The sequence below is a fragment of the Pristiophorus japonicus genome, chromosome 2, assembly GCF_044704955.1.
Source record: "Pristiophorus japonicus isolate sPriJap1 chromosome 2, sPriJap1.hap1, whole genome shotgun sequence".
Classification (NCBI taxonomy): domain Eukaryota; kingdom Metazoa; phylum Chordata; class Chondrichthyes; family Pristiophoridae; genus Pristiophorus; species Pristiophorus japonicus.
In genome coordinates, this window is record NC_091978.1 from 366,373,693 (window position 1) to 366,397,776 (window position 24,084).

At 48.6% G+C, this 24,084-nt stretch overlaps 1 protein-coding gene across 2 annotated transcripts in view; it reads right to left on the reverse strand.

Moving 5' to 3' along the window:
• LOC139235027 (netrin receptor UNC5C-like) overlaps window positions 1-24,084 on the reverse strand; it is a 502,551-nt gene that overhangs the window by 146,787 nt on the left and 331,680 nt on the right. For both annotated transcript variants that reach the window (XM_070866133.1, XM_070866124.1), the window contains one exon: window positions 20,175-20,396. In XM_070866133.1, coding sequence (XP_070722234.1) covers window positions 20,175-20,396 — 222 coding nt within the window. The remainder of the gene's footprint in view (window positions 1-20,174; window positions 20,397-24,084) is intronic.

The window sequence follows — 24,084 nt, forward strand, 5'->3', positions numbered from 1 at the left end:
GCGGTTAGGCTGATGGGGTGAGATGTAGAGGGGTTGGGAGGAGGCTGGTGTGGAGCAGTGGGGCCGAATGGCCTGTTTGGGTGCTGTACATTCTATGTAAGAACAGGATATGTTGAACAGGATCTGGGAGTTCCTCAGCAATGCCATTATGGAGTGTAACAACCCTCGCTCACTTACCCCTCGTGCCCTGCCCTCCCTCCCTCCACTCCCCGAATATGGTCAGGGACTTCAAAAAGATCGCTGTAATCTGTGCAAACTGTTACTCTGCAGAAACTGCCCAAGATCCTGATATGTGTTAACAGTCATTCGTTGAGGCCCTTACATTGTAGTACAGAGCCTTGCTGTGGTGACCAATGGCAGCAACAGAGATAGCGCCACCACACTCCATCATAGCCAGTCCCTCGAAATCGGGGAAGACTTAAAAATACCTTTCCAGAAGGTGGTGTAATCTCCACCTTGTTCTTTGAGTTGGCCTTCCCCTGCCCGCCGGGTCTCGCTTAGGGCGGCGATGTCGCCATCGAAGTGTCTAAGTTCCCGGGCAACGATGGCGGTGCAGCGTTGGAGTGTGTCGCTGTTGGAGTTGTCCATGAGGGTCCTGATTCCCCCAGCCCCCAATCAAGACTTGCCTTCCAGAGCGACCTTCCTGCTGCCAAAGGCCCCACAACTGGTCCCTCGCTTCTCGCTCCCCGTTGGCCGACTCAGCTGCTCCAACCGATTCCCCGGTGATCTCAACGGGCAGTGAGCCTCCGACCAGCTCCAACCACAGGTTTTGGCCCTACCTTCTCTCCTTGCCCTCACGGCACAATCCTTTGCCCCTTTCGGACTTCCATCCCTCCAGCGACGTTCGGGCCTTCATCCCTCTGGCGACTTTTGGGCCTTCCTTCTTCCAGCTCTTTTGGGCCTCCCCTGGCTGCTGGCCCCACTCAACCGCGGAGCCTCTGTCGAGCATTGTGGTGTGCACAATGGCTGTGGCCACTCTGACCTCTTTGACCGCTCCTCCTTCCACAAAGTGGATCTCTGGCCACCCCACCACACTACAAGTATCAGGAAAGACTAACAGGTTGGGGTTCGATAGGGTTACATAGAAAGATAGAAAATAGGTGCAGGAGTAGGCCATTCGGTCCTTCGAGCCTGCACCATCATTCAATATGATCATGGCTGATCATGCAACATCAGTACCCCATTCCTGCTTTCTCTCCATACCCCTTGATCCCTTTAGCCATAAGGACCACATCTAACTCCCTTTTGAATATATCTAATGAACTGGCCTCAACAACTTTCTGTGGTAGAGAATTCCGCAGGTTCACAATTCTCTGAGTGACGAAGTTTCTCCTCATCTCGGTCCTAAATGGCTTACCCCTTATCCTTAGAGTGTGACCCCTGGTTCTGGACTTCCCCAACATTGGGAACATTCTTCCTGCATCTAACCTGTCCAGTCCTGTCAGAATTTTATATATTTCTATGAGATCCCCTCTCATTCTTCTAAATTCCAATGAATATAAGCCTAGTCGATCCAATCTCTCCTCATATGTCAGTCCTGCTATCCCGGGAATCAGTCTGGTGAACCTTCGCTGCACTCCCTCAATAGTAAGAATGTTCTTTCTCAGATTAGGAGACCAAAACTGAACACAATATTCAAGGTGTGGTCTCACCAAGGCCCAGTACAACTGCAGTAAGACCTCCCTGCTCCTATACTCAATTCCTCTTGCTATGAAGGCCAACATACCATTTGCCTTCTTCACCGCCTGCTGTACCTGCATGCCATCTTTCAATGATTGATGTACCATGACACCCAGGTCTCGTTGCACCTCCCTTTTTACTAATCTATAGAGAAATGAAGAGAGAGATGTTCCCACTTATGGGGCGACCAAAAACTAGGGGAACATAAATAAATATAAGATAAATCCAATAGGGAAATTCAGGAGAAACCTCTTTACTCAGAATGTGGAACTCGCTGCCGCAGGGAGTGGTTGAGGCAAATAGCACAGATGTATTTCGGGATAAGCTGGATCAACACATGAGGGGGACAGGAATAGAAGGATTATGGTGATGAGTTGAGATGAAGTTGGGGAGGGTGGAGGCTCGTTTGGAGCATAAACCCCAGATGGCCTGCTTCTGTGCTGTAAATGTCACGTAATTCGTTGCAGGAACCCAGATTTTCCAGCCCACTCTCAGCACGACTGAGTCTCGCTTTGTATCTAAGTGTGTACAATCTGAAAACATGCACTATCCTATTATTGAGAAATGCAACAAACACTCCCCCCACCAGGTGTGCTTAATATGTGAATGAGATTTGTGTTTACTTTGAACAGAGAGGCAAGTAGCGAAATTGGATTCAATAAATCTAGTAAGTTGTGGTTCGAGCACCAGAATAAGCGACGATGGAAGCAGCCGAGTTGCTGTAAAGATCTAACTGGTTCGCGCGTGTCCTCCTGGGAAGGGAACCTGCTATCTCTACCCAGCCCAGCCAACACGTGACTCCAGTCCCATGCAGTGCGGTGGAAACTTAATGCTCTCTTGCAAGCCACTTCAGTTGCAAAAACCAAGCTCTACCTGCTGTAATATATTTGCTTCATGGGTTCTTTGCTTAAGAATTCATAGCAACGCATTGCTATTTAGAACTAGTTGGTTTATTAGCAAAAGGTTTAACAATCACACTACACATTACCAGTTCATCCACTGGGCTCACAACCACCTGCCTCAGCTTGGATCCCCTGAACCCAACTGGCTGGGGTTTTATTGAGCCTTGTGAACACCACGTGACTGGCTAAGCCACTCACAATTCAACAGCTCTACAACTATTTTAGTTTAACCTATAAATCAAGTGCCCCCTTATTAAAGGGGCATCAAAACCGACAAATAAACAATGTAAACTTTAGACATTAAGCGGATCAAATTAAAATTTGGTTGCCGGGGGTGATGATGCACTCCAGTCCCTCCAGCATCCACCTCTAGCGGAAGGCCGCGAGAGTACCGGTGGACACCGCGTGCTCCATCTCCAGGGACACCCTGGCTCGGATGTAACCACGGAAGAGAGGCAGGCAGTCGGGCTGAACGACCCCCTCGACCACCCGCTGCCTAGACCGGTTAATGGCCACCTTGGCCGTGCCCAGGAGCAGTCCTACGAGGAGGCCTTCCGACTTGCCCGCTCCCCTCTGCACAGGGTGCCCAAAGATCAGGAGCGTGGGACTGAAGCGCAACCAGAATTTGAGAAGCAGCTCCTTCAAATATTGGAAGAGGGGCTGCAACCTCACACACTGTACATAAACATGGAACACGGACTGTTCCGGACCGCAGAAATAAGCTCTGCAAACCTGTGAACATGCCAACAGATGCATACATTACACCTGACACCATCGTAAGAGCAGGATCACTACAAGGACTTTGGGGGTTCAAGGAGAAGTTCTAACACCTTCTCTGGTCAATGGTGAATGACTTGTAGCAATGATGTTGCAGTGGTTGATATCGCATTATGAGTGAACACAACAACAACTTGAATTTATATAGCACCTTTAACGAAGTAAAATGTCCCAAGGCGCTTCGCAGGAGCGATTATCAAACAAAATTTGACACCGAGCCACATAAGGAGGCATTAGGACAGATGGCCAAAAGCTTGGTCAAAGAGGCAGGTTTTAAGGAGTAAAGGAGGAAAGAGAGGCGGAGAGGCTTAGGGAGGGAATTCCAGAGCTTGGGGTCCAGGCAGCTAATGGCATGGCCACCGTTGGTTGAGCGATTATAATCAGGGATGCTCTGGAGAGCAGAATTGGAGGAGCGTAGGCATCTCGGAGTGTTGTCGGGCTGGAGGAGGATATGGAGATAGGGAGGGGCAAGGCCGTGGAGGGATGTGAACACAAGGATGATAATTTTAAAGTCGAGGCGTTGCTTAATCAGGAGCCAAAGTCAGCGAGCACAGGGGGTGATGAGTGAGCAGGCTTGGTGCGAGTTAGGACACAGGCAGCTGAGTTTTGGATGCCCTAAGTTTATGAAGGGTGCAAGATTGGAGGCTGGAGAGGAGTGCGTTGGAATAGCCAAGTCTGGAGGTAACAAAGGCACGGATGAAGGTTTCAGCAGCGGATGAGCTGAGACACGGTCAGAGTCGGGCGACGTTACGGAGGTGGAAAAAGGCGGGACAAAGGGGCATAATCTTACAATTTGAGCAAGATCTTTCAGGAGTGAAATCAAGAAACACTTCTTCACTCAAAGGGCAGGAGCAATCTGGGACTCTCTCTCTCTCCAAAAGGCTGTGGGTGCTGGGTCAATTGAGACTTTAATTTAATTTAATCTGTCATCTTTCGGATGCGACGATAAACTGAGGCCAGGTGGAGGTAAAAGATCCCACGGCACTCTATCGAAGAAGAGCAGGGAAGTTATCCCCGGTGTCCTGGGGCCAATATTTACACTCAATCAACATAACAAAAACAGATTATCTGCTCATTATCCCATTGCTGTTTGTGGGAGCTTGCTGTGCGCAAATTGGCTGCTGCGTTTCCCACATTACAACAGTGACTACACTCAAAATTGTACTTCTTTCTTTCTTTCTTCATCGACTTGTAGAAACTTGTAGCACAGAAGCAGGCCATTCGGCCCGTCCTGTCTGTGCCGGCCCTTTGAAAGAGTGTTCGTGCTTAGTCCCACACCCCCGCCTTCTGTCCGTAACCCTGTCAGTTCCTCAAATACCCGTCCAACTCCCTTTTAAAATTATTTATCAAATCAACTTCCACCACCTTTTCAGGTCGGGCGTTCCAGATCCCGACAACTCGGAGTGAAAAGAATTCTCCTCACCTCCCCTTCTAGATCAGTTTACACGAGATATATGGCACAGAAACAGGCTATTCGGCCCAACCAGACCATGCCAGCGTTTATACTCCACTCGAGCCAATTTTCAGTGATTTTTTTTCTTTTCTCTTTCTTTCTTTCTCGCTCTCTTTCTTTCTTTCCTTCTTTCTGTCTCTCTTTCATTCTCTCTCTCTTTCTTTCTTTCCTTCTTTCTGTCTCTCTCTCATTCTTTCTCTCTCTCTCTTTCTTTCTTTCCTTCTCTCGCTCTCTTTCTTTCCTTCTTTCTGTCTCTCTCTCTTTCTTTCTTTCCTTCTTTCTGTCTGTCTCTCTCTCTCTCTCTCTTTCTTTCCTTCTTTCTGTCTCTCTCTCTTTCTCTCTCTCTCTTTCTTTCTTATCAATATATGTTCATTTTTATTATCTCTTAAAGAAACAGCTCTTCCCCCTCCAGCACACTAGCGAGGCAAAGTACGCATCTCCTTTAATCTCCCTTCCCTCCTATAATCGAGCGGCATGTAAAATGTCAAGCCTTGTCGCTGCCTCTTGCTTTATTTCATCGCCTCTCCACTCTTTTCGACCTTGAAGGTGTCCGCCACCGCGGACCTTGACTCTGCACCTTAAAAATAAATCCCCGTCTCGGCAAGCAATTAATTCTGAGATGAACTGCACTTTCCGCACCATATGCGGCAGACCCAGAGGAGCTGAGAACACAGGAACGATGTGTGAAGGTGAGAGTTGGCCAGCTGTGAGAACTTCTGGTTTGTCAAAGCCCCGGTGGTATTCCAACCACCCCACCCCCTCCCCCCAATCATCCCCCTCACAAACAACAGCCAGCGAGCCGGCTCAGAAACCCTCCTGAGCAGCTGCTACGGACCGATTATGGGAGGAAATATGGAAACAATCCTCGGAAAGACCAGAAAGAAAGACTCCAGCAACACATTTTTTTTTTGATTTGAAAAATTCAGACTCGCGCAACAAAAGAATACAATCAAAAGCCTGTCAGATTATGTGTGGTGTGATATGTGGGATAATGGATAGCTGGGCACCACTGTTCTATAAGGCACAAGCGCTACATTCATCCGGCATCACAAAGCAGAATGATTGGTTTATGCAAGACAACTGAATCTCATGGCTGCGATACAGTCTTTAACTCCCTCTTTGCTGCCGCGTGTTATTTGCGATGTAGTGCACACAAGTGCTACCATCATAGGCTGTCCCTCGTATCGAGGATGACTTGCTTCCACGCCAAAAAGGGATGAGTTCACAGGCGTTTCAATGAAGGACCTAATATTCCAGGTCCTGAACTACATCCTGAAGGGTGGAAGATGCCTGTGTGTGGATTTTTTTAACGTTGGGTGGCCGTTGCACACCAGCCACCACACGGGCTTGACCGAGCTCGGTCTTGGTCCAGTGGCAAGGGTTAACCAGGACGACTGGAGACCTGCTCTGCTGCACGGACCTAGTGCGCACACATATCGCACAGTGTGGGCTGGGCCTGTGCTGCCTCTGGGCCCTCGGCTCTTCTGGGCCCCGAACTCACACCTCTCCTGGGTCCCCGATCACGCCGCTCTACGATCTCTCACCGCTCCTTCGCCCCGACCTCGCCGCTCCTGCTGTACCTGCCCCCACGCTCCAATCACCGACCTGGTTTATGGTGAGGTCCAATCCAATCGCCCTCTCCCGGACCGGCTCAATGCATGCCTCAATCCTGAAGAAGCGCAATACACACGCGCACTGGCTGCAGAACTGGCTGCAGTGTTGGCCCAGAATCTTGCTGGAAACATAAAGGTCGAATTTAATGGCACTCGCCGTTGGTAGTGTGAGAATAACCGACGAGAGAATAACCGAGGTTTCACCACACGGACTGCAGTGGCTCACCGCCACCTTCTCGAGGGCAATCAGGGACGGGCAATAAATGCTGGGCTTGCCGGCGAGCCCACGCCCCGTGAACGAGTTTAAAAACAAATAAATAACCCAGCAACTTGTGGCGAGCAAGAGACGCCCGGTGAGTTGCGAATCGCCACCAATCGTTGGACGATCAGCGCCGCTCCCACGCACGCCGCGTGAATACGCGCTCAGCCTCCCTGTGAGTTCCAAGGAGTTGCTGCATTTGCGCATTCATTCCCCATTAAACGCGCTGCAGAAAGTTAGGGATGGACGTTAACAGCGTAAGGGCCTTTTAATTTGCACGCCTGCCTGCAGTGACACACGACCTCTCCGGCCCAGAAACTGTGGAGTTTCATTCCTGCAAGTAGTAAATTGTTCTTAGAGGTTTTTAAATTAAATTTAACAAGAAAACTTACATTTCCTTTCTGTCTCTTTTCCTCCCTCTCTCTTAATCCAATCTTTTCTTTCCCTCTCTTTATTTCAATTTCTGTATCTACTTTGACTCTAAAACGTCCCACAGAAGCGATTACCAAACAAAATTTGACACTGTGCCACATTAGGGCAGGTGACCAAAAGCTTAGTCAAAGAAGGAGGTTTTAAGGTGTGTCTTAAAGGAGGAGAGAGAGGTGGAGAGGTTTAAGGAGGGAGTTCCAGAGCTTGGGGCCCAGGCAGCTGAAGGCACGGCCACCAATGGTGGAGTGATTAAAATCGGTGATGCGCAAGAAGCCTGAATTGGAGGAACGCAGAGATCTCGGGGGGTTGTGGGGCTGGAGGAGATTACAGAGATAGGGAGGGGGCGAGGCCGTGGAGGGATTTGAAAACAAGGATGATAATTTGGAAATCGAGATTCTGTCCCAGAGCACACTTCTGCCACGAAAAATGGACCCAAACACTTAAATAAACCACCCGGTGAGGTTTACCGAATATATCTTGAGATGAGCATTTGCCCAGAAGTCATCATTATAGGCAGTCCCTCGGAATCTTCCACTCTAAAAGTGAGTTCTCAGGTGACTGAACAGTCCAATACAGGAATTACAGTCCCTGTCACAGGTGGGACAGACAGTGGTTGGAGGAAAGGGTGGGTGGGGAGTCTGGTTTGCCGCACGCTCCTTCCGCTGCCTGCGCTTGATTTCTGTATGCTCTCGGCGATGAGACTCGAGGTGCTCTGCACCCTCCTGGATGCTCTTCATCCAATTTGGGTGGTCTTGGGCCAGGGACTCCCAGGTGTCGGTGGGGATGTTGCACTTTATCAAGATGGCTTTGAGGGTGTCCTTGAAATGTTTCCTTTGCCCACCTGGGGCTCGCTTGCCATGTAGGAGTTCCGAGTAGAGCACTTGCTTAGGGAGTCTTGTGTCAGGCATGCAGATGATGTGGCCCGCCCAACGGAGCTGGTCGAATGTGGTCAGTGCTTCGACGCTGGGGATGTTGGCCTGAGCGAGAACACTGACGTTGGTGCGTCTGTCCTCCCAGTGGATTTGCAGGATCTTGTTGAGGCAGTGTTGGTGGTTCTTCTCCAGTGCTTTGAGATGTCTACTGTATATGGTCTACATCTCTGAGTCATATAGGAGGGCGGGTATCACTACTGCCCTGTAGACCATAAGCTTGGTGCCATATTTGAGGTCCTGGTCTTCAAACACTCTCTTCCTCAGGTGACCAAAGGCTGCACTGGCACACTGGAGGCGGTGTTGGACCTCGTCATCGATGTCTGCCCTTGCTGATAATAGGCTCCTGAAGTATGGAAAATGGTCCACGTTGTCCAAGGCTGCACCATGGATTTTGCTGACCGGGGTGGGCAGTGCTGTGAGGCGGGGTCAGGTTGGTGGAGGACCTTTAGCTAACGGATGTTTAGCATAAGGACCACGCTTTCGTACACCTCGGTGAAGGTGTTGACGATGACTTGGTATTCTGCCTCTGAATATGTGCAGACGCAAGCATTGTCCACGTACTGAACTTTATGACAGAGGATGGGACGACCTTGGATCTGGCCTAGAGCGGCGAAGGTGGAACAAGTTCCCATTGGTTCTGTAGTTTAGTTCCATTCCAGCAGGGAGCTTGTTGAGAGTGAGATGGAGCATTGCAGCGAGGAAGATCGAGAAGAGGGTTGGCACGATGACGCAGCCCTGCTTGACCCCGGTCCGGACGTGGATTGGGTCTGTGGTGGATCCGTTGATCAGGATCACGACTTGCGTGTCGTCGTGGAGCAGACGGAGGATGGTGATGAACTTTTGGGGACAGCCGAAATGGAGAAGGACGTTCCATCGTCCCTTGTGGTTGACAATGTCAAAGGCCTTTGTGAGGTCAAAGGCGGCCATGTACAAGGGTTGGTGCTGTTCCCTGCATTTCTCTTGTAGTTGTCGTGCGGTGAAGATCGTGTCCGTTGTACCCCTCCGTGGACGGAATCCGCATTGTGATTCTGGGAGCAGCTCTTCAGCCACGGGGAGAAGACGGTTGAGGAAAATTCTAGCAATGACTTTCCCAGTGGCCGACAGCAGGAAGATTCCTCTGTAGTTGTTGCAGTCGGACGTCCCCTTTTTTAAAGATGGTCACGATTATGGCATCTCTGAGATCTCTTGGCATGCTCTCCTCCTTCCAGATAAGCGAGATGAGGTCATGCATACGTGCCAATAGTGCTTCTCCGTCATACTTTAGTGCCTCGGTGGGGATTCTATCTGCTCCAGAGGCCTTGTTGTTCTTGAGCTGACGTATGGCCTTTTCTACTTCGTGCAGGGCTGGGGTTTTGCTGAGATGGTGGTGGGTGGCATGCTGCGGGATGGAGTTGTGGACACTCGAGTCAAAGGCAGAGTCTCGACTGAGGAGATCTTCGAAGTGCTCCTTCCAGCGGGCCCTGACTGCCTCTGTGTCCTTAATGAGTGTCTCCCCGTTCTTGGCTAGCAGAGGGGTGGGGCCTTGGGTGCTTGGGCCGTAAGTGGACTTGACTGCGGTGAGGCATGCTCGCACGTCATGGTTGTCGGCCAATTGCTGGGTCTCTTGTGTTTTCTCCACCCACCAACTATTCTTTAGGTCGCAGGTTTTTTGTTGGACCTCAGCCTTCAGCCGGCTGCAGAGCTGCTTTGCTGCTCCCGAAATGGGTTGTTGCTTTAGGTTCAGAAATGCCTTGCGCTTGTAGCTTACTGGCTCCTGGAACTCTTGGTCATTCTCGTCAAACCAATCCTGGTGTTTCCTGGTTAAGTGACCGAGCGTCTCTTTGCAGGCACTGGGTATGAAGGCCTTGAGGACAGACCAGACGCTGTGGGCACTCTGTGTCTCGGGGTCTCGAGGGTCGCCAGGTTGGCAGTGAGGCGCTGATTGTTTAGGGCTCTCTTAACTGGTTCTTTGAGTGCCCCAGCGTTCTGCAGCATTGTTTATGTTGCCGTCGCTGTTTTGGGGCTATATTGATGTTAACGATGTATCGGATTAGGCGGTGGTCCGTCCAGCAGTCGTCGGCTCCTGTCATGGCGCGGGTGATGCGCACGTCCTTGTGGCCCCCCGCTCGATATCTCGGTGTGGTTTACAGAATATGTCTTGAGATGAGCATTTGCCCAGAAGTAAACCAGAGGCAGTAATCTAATCTTGAGTTTCAAATGGCTGCTGTAAACTGCTGGAATGTAGCTCTGGTGGTTTGGGATGTAATCTGAACCCTCTTAATTAGATTGCAGGCTTGTAATTGCTCGGAACGATTTGTTAGACTTCATTAAATCTGTGTGTGGTGCTTTTCGTTGTGCACCAATCACACAGCTCCACTGCTTAAAGCCTGCACTGAGGGGGGGGGGGCATGAAGAGCAAAGCCCAGCCTTGACAGGTACTCGAATTTGACCAGTGCACATTGCACTCGCTCTTTATACAGGACGCCCCACGGCAGTGACAAATGCTCCAACCGTGACTTAATGGGTAAAAATTCAGGTGTACCCATATTGGCCTGAAGTCTCCAGCAATTGAAGATTAATCTCCAATGTTGTGGGTTCAAGTCCCACTCCAGGAACTTGAGCACGTAAATCTAGGCTGACAGTCCAGTGCAGTGCTGAGGGAGTGCCGCACTGTCGGAGATGCCGTCTTTCGGATGAGGCGTTAAACCAAGGCCCCGTCTGCTCTCTCAGGTGGACGTAAAAGATCCCAAAGCACTATTTCGAAGTAGAACAGGGGAGTTATCCCCAGTGTCTTGGCTAATATTTCATCATCATAGGCAGCCCCTCGAGATCGAGGAAGACTTTGCTTCCACTCCAAAAGTGAGTTCTCGGGTGACTGAACAGTCCAATACAGGAATTACAGTCTCTGTCACAGGTGGGACAGACAGTGGCTGAAGGAAAGGGAGGGTGGGGAGTCTGGTTTGCCGCACGCTCCTTCCGCTGCCTGCACTTGTTTTCTGCATGCTCTTATCCCTCAATCAACATAACAAATATAGCTTATCTGGTCATTATCACATTGATAGTTGGCTGTGCACAAGTTGGCTGCTGTGTTTCCCACATTACAACAGTGACTACACTATAAAAGTACTTCATTGGCTGTAAAGCGCTTTGAGACGTCCGGTGGTCGTGAAAGGCGCTGTATAAATCCAAGTTTTTCTTTCTTTTCCAGGACAATGTTCCGAGAATAACCCAGGAGAAAAATCACAGGATCATTAAAAAAATTGTGTCTTTGCAAAATTGTCCTTGAACACTTTTGTTTATTAAGTTATAAAAATATCAGACCTGGTGGGATGGGGAGAAAGGCTGCTTGACTGACAGTCAAGGATCATCCAATCAGGTAACAGACATTCCGTTCGCGTTCCAATTGGAGGGAAGGCGGGGCACCGTGAGGATGGACAGATTGGGAGACCAATGGTGGGAGCCTGGGGGCGGGGCAGTTGGAGGCAGGAGTTCATGTGATGAGACCTCCAGGAATATGTCCAGAGAGTTGGCAACCCTAAGTGGAAGCCCAGTGCGCGCTGTAATGGGTAGCCTTATACCACCCTGTGTGTTCATGACCAGCATCTTTGGGATTTGGAACAGTAATGAAATCGAACTGAAGGTCCATTGCATAGGGTAAAATAAGAACATAAGAAATAGGAGCAGGAGTAGGCCATACGGCCCCTCGAGCCTGCTCCGCCATTTAATACGATCATGGCTGATCCGATCATGGACTCAGCTCCACTTCACTGCCCGCTCCCCATAACCCCTTTATTCCCTTATCGGTTAAGAAACTGTCTATCTCTGTCTTAAATTTATTCAATGTCTCAGCTTCCACAGCTCTTTGAGGCAGCGAATTCCACAGATTTACAACTCTCTGAGAGAAGAAATTTCTCCTCATCTCAGTATTAAATGGGCAGCCCCTTATTCTAAGATTATGCCCTCTAGTTCTAGTCTTCCCTATCAGTGGAAACATCCTCTCTGCATCCACCTTGTCAAGCCCTCTCATAATCTTATACGTTCCTCCCATTCTTCTGAATTCCAATGAGTAGAGGCCCAACCTACTCAACCTTTCCTCATAAGTTAAGCCCCTCATCCCCGGAATCAACCCCGTGAACCTTCTCTGAATTGCCTCCAAACAAGTATATCCTTTCGTAAATATGGAAACCAAAACTGCGCGCAGTACTCCAGATGTGGCCTCACCAATACCCTGTATAACTGTAGCAAGACTTCCCTGCTAAAATGTTACGTAACATCTGTCAATATTTACATGAGGATTTGTGAGGGAAACATCGGTGGACAGTAAAGGTAGGCTGGAACTGGATAATAATCGATTAAAATTCCCACATGGTCCATTAATACTTCAGTATCAACTTTGACTGAAGGAAGTGGTTGGGTGGGATTACAGGTTATTGCTGGCAGATGCGATGTTCCAAAGGGCCCTTTGTTCCAGTTTATCAATGAAAGTCCTGCATTCTCCAGGTTCCTCAGTCAATACTGCACTGAAGCTGCTCTCGTCAATATATGTAGAGTCTCTCATGGTGGGCACATCGGAGTTTGTAAGAACATAAGAAATAGGGGCAGGAGTGGGCCGCTATGGCCCCTCAAGCCTCAATAAGATTATGGCTGATCATCGACCTCAACTCAACTTTCCCGCCTGAACTCCATATCACTTGATTCCCCTCGACTCCAAAAATCTATCGATCTCAGCCTTGAATATACTCACTCAGCATCCACAGCCCGCTGGGGCAGAGAATTCCAAAGATTCACAACCCTCTGCGTGAAGAAATTCCTCCTCATCTCTGTCTTAAATGGCCGACCCCTTATCCTGAGACTGTGATGCCTGGTTCTAGACATTCTAGTCCAGGGGGAAACAACCTCTCAGCATCTACCCTGTCAATCCCCTTCAGAATCTTGTATTTCAATGAGATCACCTCTCAATCTTCTAAACTCCAGAGAGTCTAGGCCCATTCTACGCCATCTCTCCTCATAACACAATTGTCTCATCCCAGGAATCAATCTGTTGTACCGCCTCCAAGGCAAGTATATCCTTCCTGAGATAAGGAAGCTGTGCATGGTACTCCAGGTGTGGTCTCACCAAGGCCCTGTACAATTGTAGCAAGGCTTCCTTACTCTTCTACTCCAACCCCCTTGCAATAAAGAACAACATGCCATTTGCCTTCCTTATTGCTTGCTGTACCTGCATGCGAGCTTTCTGCTTTCTTGCACAAGGGACACCCAAATCTCTTGCTGTTCCTTGCTGTTAAACTGACATGTTGTTCGATGACGTTCCTGGGAAGCAGCGTGGGCCATTTTACGATGTTAAAGGCGCTATATAAATGTAAGTTTTTGTTGGTAACTAAATAAAAAAGGTGAGCCGCTAACTCCGAAGTCTTCAATTGTTTTGAGTCTACAAATTAAGAAAAAAAAAAATCCCGGTTCTTTTATTTATGCTCCAGAGTATAAACATGGATGTGTGGATGATCTGGGTGTCAGGAAGTCACAAGTGTGACGCAGTATCTCCAGCTTAGCACTTAGGCAAAAAAATTCTGTTGTTTTGATGAAACTTGAAGGTCACATGAATCGCGATGCTCTCTCTGAGTATTGTTAGCGCATCAGCAGCCCGCAGTCAGAGCTGCTTGAACCTTCTGTTTTCTTAAAAAAAACTAACAAGTTCAGAAATCTGAATGATGAGAATGATGGAGTTTCTGCTGTGCTTTTTGCATCTTGCAGTTGTTGGACTGAAAATCATCATCATCATAGGCGGTCCCACGTATCAAGGATGACTTGTTTCCACGCCAAAAAAGGATGTGTTCAGAAGAACATAAGAAATAGGAACAGGAGTCGGCCATACGGCCCCTCGAGCCTGCTCCGCCATTTAATACGATCATGGCTGATCCGATCATGGACTCAGCTCCACTTTCCTGCCCGCTCCCCATAACCCCTTGTTCCCTTATCGGTTAAGAAACTTTCTATTTCTGTCTTAAATTTAAATAATGTCCCAGCTTTCACAGCTCTCTGAGGCAGCGAATCCCATAGATTCACCATCCTCCGAGTGAAGAAATTTCTCCTCATCTCAGTCCTAAATGGCCAACCCCTTATTCTGAGACTGTGACCCCTGGTTCTAGACTCCCCAGCCAGGGGGAAACATCCTCCCTGCATCTACCCTGTCAAGCCCTGTAAGAATTTGGTATGTTTCAATGAGATCACCTCTCAACCAATGGAGAGTGTTTGTTTTCCGATTGGCCGTGAGAAGGCGGTGCTCCATGGGTGTGTCAGGTGACCAATGGCGGGAGTGTGGGGGCGGGGTGATTGGAGGCGGCAGGTCATATGACGAAACCTCCAGGAATATGGCCAACAAGAGTTGGCAACCCTCCCATTCCAAAAATGGGCTTGCCTGAATTTCTAGGTCAAGAAGGTCATTTATGTTCAAAGAGGTGATGTAATGTAGAAATTCATCAACTACACTGTTAACTCTCATTTGCAAGCATGGGTTCAGCTTAGCTGAACCCATGCTTGCAAATGAGACTTGGCAGTGTAGTTGATGAAGTTCGATGTTACATCACCTCTTTGAGCATAAATGACCTTCTTGGCCTCGAAATTCAGGCAAGCCCAATTGTTCATTCACAGGATGTGGGCATTGCTGGCAGAAGAATGAGAGGGGATCTCTTAGAAACTCATAAAATTCTGACGGGACTGGACAGGTTAGATGCAGGTAGAATATTCCCGATGTTGGGGAAGTCCAGAACCAGGGGTCACAGTCTAAGGATAAGGGGTAAGCCATAGAGGACCAAGAGGAGGAGAAACTTTTTCACGCAGCTAGTTGTGAACCTGTGGAATTCTCTGCCATAGAAAGTTGTTGGGGCCAGTTCGTTGGACATATTCAAAAGGGAGTAAGATGTGGCCCTTATGGCAAAAGGGATCAGGGGGTATGGAGAGAAGGCAGGGGTGGGGTACTGAGGTTGCATGATCAGCCATGATCATATTGAATGGCGGTGCAGGCTCGAAGGGCCGAATGGCCTGCTCCTGCACTTATTTTCTATGTTTCTATGCCAGCATTTGTGGTCCGTCCCTAATTGCCCTCGAGAAGGTGGCAGTGAGCCGCCCTCTTGAATATAACTCGAGTGTGTCGCTGGGCCATTTCAGAAAGCAGTTAAGAGTCAACCACATTGCTGGTGGGTTCTGCAGTCACATATGGGCCAGACTGGGTAAGGACGGCAGATTTCCTGGTTGACTCTTAACTGCCCCTCCGAAATGGCCCAGCAAGCCAGTCAGTTGTAACAAACCTCGACAGCAAAGGCAGCACACAGGACTGCAGCGGTTCAAGAAGGCGGCTCACCACCACCTTCTCAAGGGGCAATTAGGGATGGGCAATAAATGCCAGCCTTACCAGCGACGCCCACATCCCAGGAAAGAATCAAAAATAATAGAAATGCGTCTTTCTTTTCTGCCTGCTCAATGTCCCTACCTCACCTTATCGCCTCGCGGTTGGAATTCTCCAATAATCGCCTTTGCTGCCTCCCGTTCCACCAACTCCAGCCAATCCTGAACTCTGAGAGTTGAGTCGCTGCTCTCGCACAAAGTCCTCTGTGCCAACCGCTCAGCCTTGCCCAGTTCTGCCCACTCCTTGTGACTCCTATACCACCCCCCCCCCCCCCGAAGGCCATATAACTAATGGTACTATTATGCTCATATTAAAGGATGAAACTGAGTACTGTATGCAATGAGTAAGTGTGACCTTAGCTCCTTTAATTAGATTCCAGAGTCAGGTACCGTGTGGGAGGCCTGCTTATATACAGTGCCCCCAAGGGATGCTGGGATCCCTTGGGACTCCGACAGGTAGACCCTCTGGTGGTGGTGTGATACAGGTTGCCAACGGTTAAATACATAACAGGTACAATATACCGTAACACAACAACAACAAATTGCATTTATAAAGCACCTTCAACGTAGTAAAACCTCTCAAGGCGTTTCACGGGAGCGATTATCAAACCAAATTTTAAACTGAGCCACGCAAGGAGATATTAGGACAGGTCTTGGTCAAAAGAGGTAGGTTTTAAGAAGCATCTTGAAAGAGGAGAGAGAGGTAGAGGAACGGAAAGGTTTAGGGTGGGAATATCAGAGCTTAGGGTTCAAGCAGCTAAAGGCACTGCCGTCAGTGGTGCTGTGATGAAAATCGGAGACAGGAAAGAGGCCAGAATTGGAGGAGCGTATAGGCTGTGCTCGCGGACCTGCATTGACTTCCGGTCAAGCAACGTCTCGATTTCAAATTTCTCATCCCTATTTTGAAATCCCTCCATGGCCCTTGCCCCTCCCTATCTCTGTAATCGCTTCCAGCCCCACAACCCCCGAGATGTCTGCGCTCCTCTAATTCTGTCCTCTTGAGCATCCCTGATTATAATCGCTCCACCATCGGTGGCCGTGCCTTCTGTTGCCTGGGCCCCAAGCTCTGGAATTCCCTCCTTAAACCTCTCTGCCTCTCTACCTCTCTCTCCTCCTTCAAGACGCTCCTTAAAAACTACCTCTTTGGCCAAGCTTTTGGTCACCTGCCCTAATTTCTACTTATGTGGCTCGATGCCAAATTTTTAAAATCTCATAATGCTCCTATGAAGCGCCTTGGGACATTTCACTACGTTAAAGGCGCTATATAAATGCAAGTTGTCGATGTAGACAGCTGAAGGTACGGCAGCCAATTATACAGCGATGATAATCGGAGATGTGCAAGAGTCCAGAACTGGGGGAGCGCAGAGACACGATGCTGAAGACTCAGAACAATTAACAGCACCTATCAGAAACTGAAATACTATTTTTATTACTGGTAGGATCAGATTTACACGCCTTTGAGAATATAAATTCACATCTTTTGACAAGAGACTATGATCAAACAATTTGGAAACAACAGATGTGGGCTTGTATCAGAAGTGGAAATGACTGATCCAAACATTGTGTTTATTAAGAGGGAGAAACAGATTAATTTCGATAGTTCAATTATTTCACTTTCACATATCTTCTACCAAAGACATCCATCATTCTGATGAAGTATTTTAACAATTAGTTGCCGAGTTGTGATATTTTACGGGGGCGGGCTGGGGAGCGATGGGGGAATGTGATGGAATTGCACCGGCAGAAAGTAACATATCAGTGGCAGATAAAAATCTGCGACTGGTTCTCAGTTTATTTCGGCGCGTAAACTATTTATGGGCTGCGTCAGGCTGCTGGGTTTGATCCTGCGAATCGCACAATGCACGTTACAGATCTCAGCCACAGCAACAAGGCGAGACCATTCGGCCCAGCGAGGCTAAAGATTGAGCAGGCTAGGGCTCGAATGTCTAACAAATACAACACCGAGGGGTAATCTGACAGAGATCTTCACAATGATGATGATGATCATCATAGGCAGTCCCTCGGAATTGAGGAAGACTTGCTTCCACTCTTAATATGAGTTCTTAGGTGGCTGTACAGTCCAATACGAGAACCACAATCCCTGTCACAAGTGGGACAGATAATTGTTGAGGTAAAGGGTGGGTGGTGAGTCTGGTTTGCCGCACACTCCTTCCGCTGCCTGCGCTTGGTTTCTGCATGCTCTCTACGACGAGACTCGAGGTGCTCAGCGCCCTCCCGGATGCACTTCCTCCACTTGGGGCGGTCTTTGGCCAGGGACGCCGAGGTGTCAGTGGGGGATGTTGCACTTTATCAGGGAGGCTTTGAGGGTGCCCTTGTAACGTTTCCTCTGCCCACCTTTGGCTCGTTTGCCGTGGACGAGTTCCGAGTAGAGCGCTTGCTTTGGGAGTCTCGTGTCTGGAATGCAAACTATGTGACCTGCCCAGCGGAGATGATCAAGTGTGGTCAGTACTTCAATGCTGATGATAATAGGGTTTGATCGGGCAGATGTAGAGAAGATGCTTCCACTTGCAGACAAGACCAGAACGAGGGGGCCGTAAATATAAGACTGTCACTAATAAATCCAGTAGGGAATTCCGGAGAAACCTCGTTACCCAGAGAGCGGTGAGAATGTGGAACTCATTTCCACAGGGAGTGGTTGAGGCGAATAGTATCGATGCATTTATGGGGAAGCTGGATAAACACATGAGGGAGAAAGGAACAGAAGGATATGTTGATGTGAGGATTTGAATATAAGTGCCATTATACAGAGCCCTGGTGAGACCACACCTGGAATATTGTGTACATTTTTGGTCTTCTTACCAAAGACAGCCCGAGGTGGAGAAAGTGCAACCGGGAGGGCGTTGAGCTCTTCGAATCCCAATGCCGCGAGCGCGAAGAGGTCAGGCGCAGGCAGTGGAAGGAGCGTGCGGCAAATCAATCCCAATCCTCCACTTCCCCCGACGAATGTCTGTCCCACCTGTGACAGAGTCTGTGGCTCCCGTATTGGACTGCGCCGCCACCAAAGGTCTCACTTTAGGAGTGGAAGCAAGTCTTCTTCGATTCTGAGGGACTGCCTATAATGATTACCTAAGGAGGGATATACTTGCCATTGAGGGAGTGCAACGAAGGTTCACCAACCTTCTTATAGGGCTTGACAGGGTAGATGCTGGGAGGATGTTTCCCCTGGCTGGGGAGTCTTGAACCAGAATAAGGGGTCAGCCAGTCAGGACTGAGATGAGAAGGAATTTCTTCACTGAGAGGGTGGTGAATGTTTGGAATTCTCTACCCCAGAGGGCTGTGGAGACTCAGTCATTGAGTGTATTCAAGGCAGAGATCAATAACTTTTTGGATATTAAGGGAACCAAGGAATATGGGAATAGTGCAGGAAAGTGAAGTTGAGGTAGAAGATCAGCCATGATCTTATTGAATGGCGGAGCAGGCTCGAGGGGCCGAATGGCCTACTCCTGCTCCTATTTCTTATGTTCTTATGATAGGGTGAGATAAACTAGGGTGGGAGGGATCTCATGTGGAGCATAAACACTGGCATGGCCGAATGGCCTTATTCCATGCTGTACATTCTATGTTATTCAATGTACAGTCTGTAATGTTGCCGGTGGGATTTCCGGGAGACCCGACCTTGGTGGGTTGGGACAGGGTGGGGGGCGAGGGGAGGCGGGGTGGGGGGAGGGGAGAAAATCGCTGCTGGATGCCTCAGTTGGGCTGAATGACCTGTTTTTGTGCTGTAAATACTATGTATACATCCCCAACATCGAAGCACTGACCACACTCGACCAGCCCCGTTGGGCGGGCCACATTGTCTGCATGCCTGACACAAGACTCCCAAAGCAAGCGCTCTACTCGGAACTCCTACACGGCAAACGAGGCCCAAGTGGGCAGGGGAAACTTTACAAGGACACCCTCAAAGCCTCCCTGATAAAGTGCAACATCCCCACCGACACCTGGGAGTCCCTGGCCAAAGACCACCCTAAGTGGAGGAAGAGCATCCGGGAGGGCGCTGAGCACCTCGAGTCTCGTCGCCGAGAGCGTGCAGAAATCAAGCGTAGGCAGCGGAAGGAGCGTGCGGCAAACCAGTCCCACCCACCCTTTCCTTCAACCACTGTCTGTCCCACCTGTGACAGAGACTGTAATTCCTGTATTGGACTATCCAGTCACCTGAGAACTCACTTTTAGAGTGGAAGCAAGTCTTCCTCGATTCCAAGGGACTGCCTATGATGATGATAGATATTATGTACTATGTATAATTTTGCTCCACCATTTTGTAAGGAGTACCATCTCCCTTGCATTCCAACTCCCCGCCCATCCTCCATCTCCCACGATACTCCTTCTTCCCAAGTTCCTTCCTTCATTTCTGCCACCTTGAGAAACGAGAAGACTTAGAGGAGAGCTGATAGAAGTCTTTAAAATTATGAATGGTTTGGACAGGCTCAGATTGAATGTTAAGATTATGCCCCCCACCGCCCCACTCCTCCCCTCTACATTCCTAAAACAGATGCCCTGCTCATTCTCTCGCTGCTGCTTGTGGGAGCTTGCTGTGCACAGAATTGGCTGCCGCGTTCCGCTAGATTACAACAAGTGACTGCACTTCAAAGAGTGGAAAGCTCTTTGGGGACGTCCTGTGGTTGTGAAAGGCGCGAGAGGAATGCAAGTCTTTTTTCCTTTTCTTATTACAGATTAGCACTCTCAGCCAGCGTGTCAATGGCTGAGGGCAAGGCAGTAATGCAGACCCACCGGAGGTGTCGTCCACGTGCTCTTCCGTCGTGTGCTCCTTCTGGTGGACCCACTCGCTGTTGCACTTGAAGTAGATCTGAGTGGCCGGGGTGGCCTTGCAGTACAGGTTCACCGGCTTGTTCTTCACGATGTAGGCGTCTCCGGGCTCGATCAGGAAGTGGGGCAGCGGCTCCGGAGGGTCGGACGGGAAGAATTCGGGAAGTTCCCCAAAGATGTCATCCTCTACGGGGTAGACAAAAGACAAAAGGCATAAGGGTCAGAAATCACTTCGCAATCCACTAAATTCTGCAACACATTTTACCCGGCACTGTACGCCGGTGCGAATAGTATAAAGTATAAAGTGGAATCGATCAGAATAATAATAATAGATAGAATACTAGGTTAATGCAGCAAGGAAGGAGGCCATTTCGGCCCATTGTACCTGTTCTGGCTCTTTGAAAGAGCTATCATATCATCATAGAAATTTACAGTACGGAAGGAAGCCATTTCGGCCCATCGTGTCCACGCCGGCCGACAAAGAGCTATCCAGCCTAATCCCACTTTCCAGCTCTTGGTCCGTAGTCCTGTAGGTTACGGCACTTCAAGTGCACATCCAAGTACTTTTTAAATGTGGTGAGGGTTTCTGCCTCTACCACCCTTTCAGGCAGTGAGTTCCAGATCCCCACCACCCTCTGAGTGAAGAAATTTCCCCTCAAATCCCCTCTAAACCTCCCCGCAATTACTTTAAATCTATGCCCCCTGGTTGTTGACCTCTTTGCTAAGGGAAATAGGTCTGTCCTATCCACTCTATCCAGGCCCCTCATAATTTTATACACCTCAATAAGTTCTCCCGTCAGCCTCCTCTGTTCCAAAGAAAATAACCCCAGCCTATCCAATCTTTCCTCATAGCTAAAATTCTCCAGTCCAGGCAACATCCTCGTAAATCTCCTCTGTACCCTCTCTAGTGCAATCACATCATTCCTGTAATGTGCTGACCAGAACTGCACGCAGTACTCTAGCTGTGGCCTATCCAATTAGACCTACCCCCTGCCCTTTCCCCATAGCCCAGCAAGTTTCCCCCCTTCAAGTATATATCCAATTGCCTGCTTCCACCGCCCTTTCAGGCAGTGCATTGCAAATCATCATAACTTGCTGCGTGAAAACAATTTCTCCTCATAAGAACATAGGAAATAGGAGCAGAAGTCGGACATTTGGCCCCTCGAGCCTGCTCTGCCATTCAATAAGATCATGGCTGATCTGATCATGGACACATCTACACTTCCCTGCTCGCTCCCCATAACCCTTTGCTCCCTTATTGTTCAAAAATCTGTCTATCTCCGCCTTAAATATATTCATCTTACCACTGATTCTTTTTGCCGTGACCTTAAATCTGTGTCCTCCTGCCACTGGAAACTGTTTATCCTTAACTACTCTATCAGAACACCTCAGGATTTTGAACGCCTCTACTGAATCCACCTTAACCTTCTCTGCTCAAAACATACGGATATGACTTGTGGGAACTATTCCATTTACCACAAGGAATGATCTGATAATATTCAAGGCAGAGATCGATAGATGGATGGTAAGGGAATCAAGGGATATAGGGACAGTGCAGGAAAGTGGAGTTAAGAACATAAAAACGTAAGAAATAGGAACAGGAGTAGGCCATTCGGCCCATCGAGCCTGCTCCGTCATTCAATAAGATCATGGCTGATCTGATCACGGACTCAGTTCCACTTTCCTGCCCGCTCCCCATAACCCTTTACTCCCTTATCGCTCAGAAATCTATCTCCACCTTGAATATATTCAATGACCCAGCCTCCACAGCTCTCTGGGGCAGAGAATTCCATAGATTTACAAAACACTGAGAGAAGAAATTCCTCCCCATCTAGTTTTAAATGGGCGGCCCCTTATTCTGAGACTATCTCCCCTAGTTTTAGTTTCCCCTATGAGTGGAAATATCCTCTCTGCATCCACCTTGTCAAGCCCCCTCATTATCTTATATGTTTCGATAAGATCACCTCTCATTCTTCTGAACTCCAATGAGTATAGGCCCAACCTATCTTCATTAGTTAACCTCCTCATCTCCGGAATCAACCGAATGAACTTTCTCTGAACAGCCTCCAATGCAAGTATATCCTTCTTTAAATACGGAGACCAAAACTGTACGCAGTACTCCAGGTGTGGTCTCACCAATACCCTGTACAGTTGTAGCAGGACTTCTCTGCTTTTATACTCTATCCCCCTTGCAATAAAGGCCAACATTCCATGGAGTTGAGGGAGATCAGCCGTGAATGGCGGAGCAGGCTCAAGGGGCCGAACAGAAACATAGAAACATAGAAAATGGGTTCAGGAATAGGCCATTCGGCCCTTTGATATAGGTAAAAAACGGGATGAGGTCCTCCGAGACGAATTTAGGGAGCTAGGAGCTAAATTAAAATGTAGGACCTCAAAAGTAGTAATCTCAGGATTGCTACCAGTGCCACGTGCTAGTCAGAGTAGGAATCGCAGGATAGCTCAGATGAATACGTGGCTTGAGGAGTGGTGCAGAAGGGAGGGATTTAAATTCCTGGGACATTGGAACCGGTTCTGGGGGAGGTGGGACCAGTACAAACCGGACGGTCTGTACCTGGGCAGGACTGGAACCAATGTCCTAGGGGGAGTGTTTGCTAGTGCTGTTGGGGAGGAGTTAAACTAACATGGCAGGGGGATGGGAACCAATGCAGGGAGACAGAGGGAAACAAAATGGAAGCAGAAGCAAAAGATAGAAAGGATAATAGTAAAAGTGGAGGGCAGAGAAACCCAAGGCAAAAAATAAAAAGGGCCACATTACAGCAAAATTCTAAAGAGGCAAAGTGTGTTAAAAAGACAAGCCTGAAGGCTCTGTGCCTCAATGTGAGGAGTATTCGGAATAAGGTGGACGAATTAACCGTGCAGATAGCAGTTAACGGATACGATATGGTTGGCATCACGGAGACATGGCCCCAGGGTGACCAAAGCTGGGAACTCAACAGCCAGGGGTATTCAACATTTAGGAAGGATAGACAGAGAGGAAAAGGAGATGGGGTGGCGTTGCTGGTTAAAGAGGAAATTAATGCAATAGTAAGGAGGGACATTAGCCTGGATGATGTGGAATCGGTATGGGTGGAGCAGCGGAATACCAAAGGGCAGAAAACGCTAGTGGGAGTTGTGTACAGACCACCAAACAGTAGTCGTGAGATTGGGGACAGCATCAAACAAGAAATAAGGGATGTGTGCGATAAAGGTACAGCAGTTATCATGGGCGACTTTAATCTACATATTGATTGGGCTAACCTAACTGGTAGCAATGAGGTGGAGGAGGATTTCCTGGAGTGTATTAGGGATGGTTTTCTGGACCAATATGTCGAGGAACCAACTAGAGAGCTGGCCATCCTAGACTGGATGATGAAAAGGGACTAATGAGAGTCCCTAATGTGTAATGAGAAGGGACTAATTAGCAATCTTGTTGTGCGAGGCCCCTTGGGGAAGAGTGACCATAATATGGTAGAATTCTTTATTAAGATGGAGAGTGACACAGTTAATTCGGAAACTAGGGTCCTGAACTTAAGGAAAGGTAACTTCGACGGTATGAGGCGTGAATTGGCTAGAATCGACTGGCAAATGATACTTAAAGGGTTGACAGTGGATAAGCAATGGCAAACATTTAAAGATCACATGGATGAACTTCAGCAATTGTACATCCCTATCTGGAGTAAAAATAAAACGGGGAAGGTGGCTCAACCATGGCTAACAAGGGAAATTAAGGATAGTGCTAAAACCAAGGAAGAGGCATATAAATTGGCTAGAAAAAGCATCAAATCTGAGGACTGGGAGAAATTTAGAATTCAAGAGAGGAGGATTAAGGGTTTAATTAACAGGGGGAAAATAGAGTACGAGAGGAAGCTTGCAG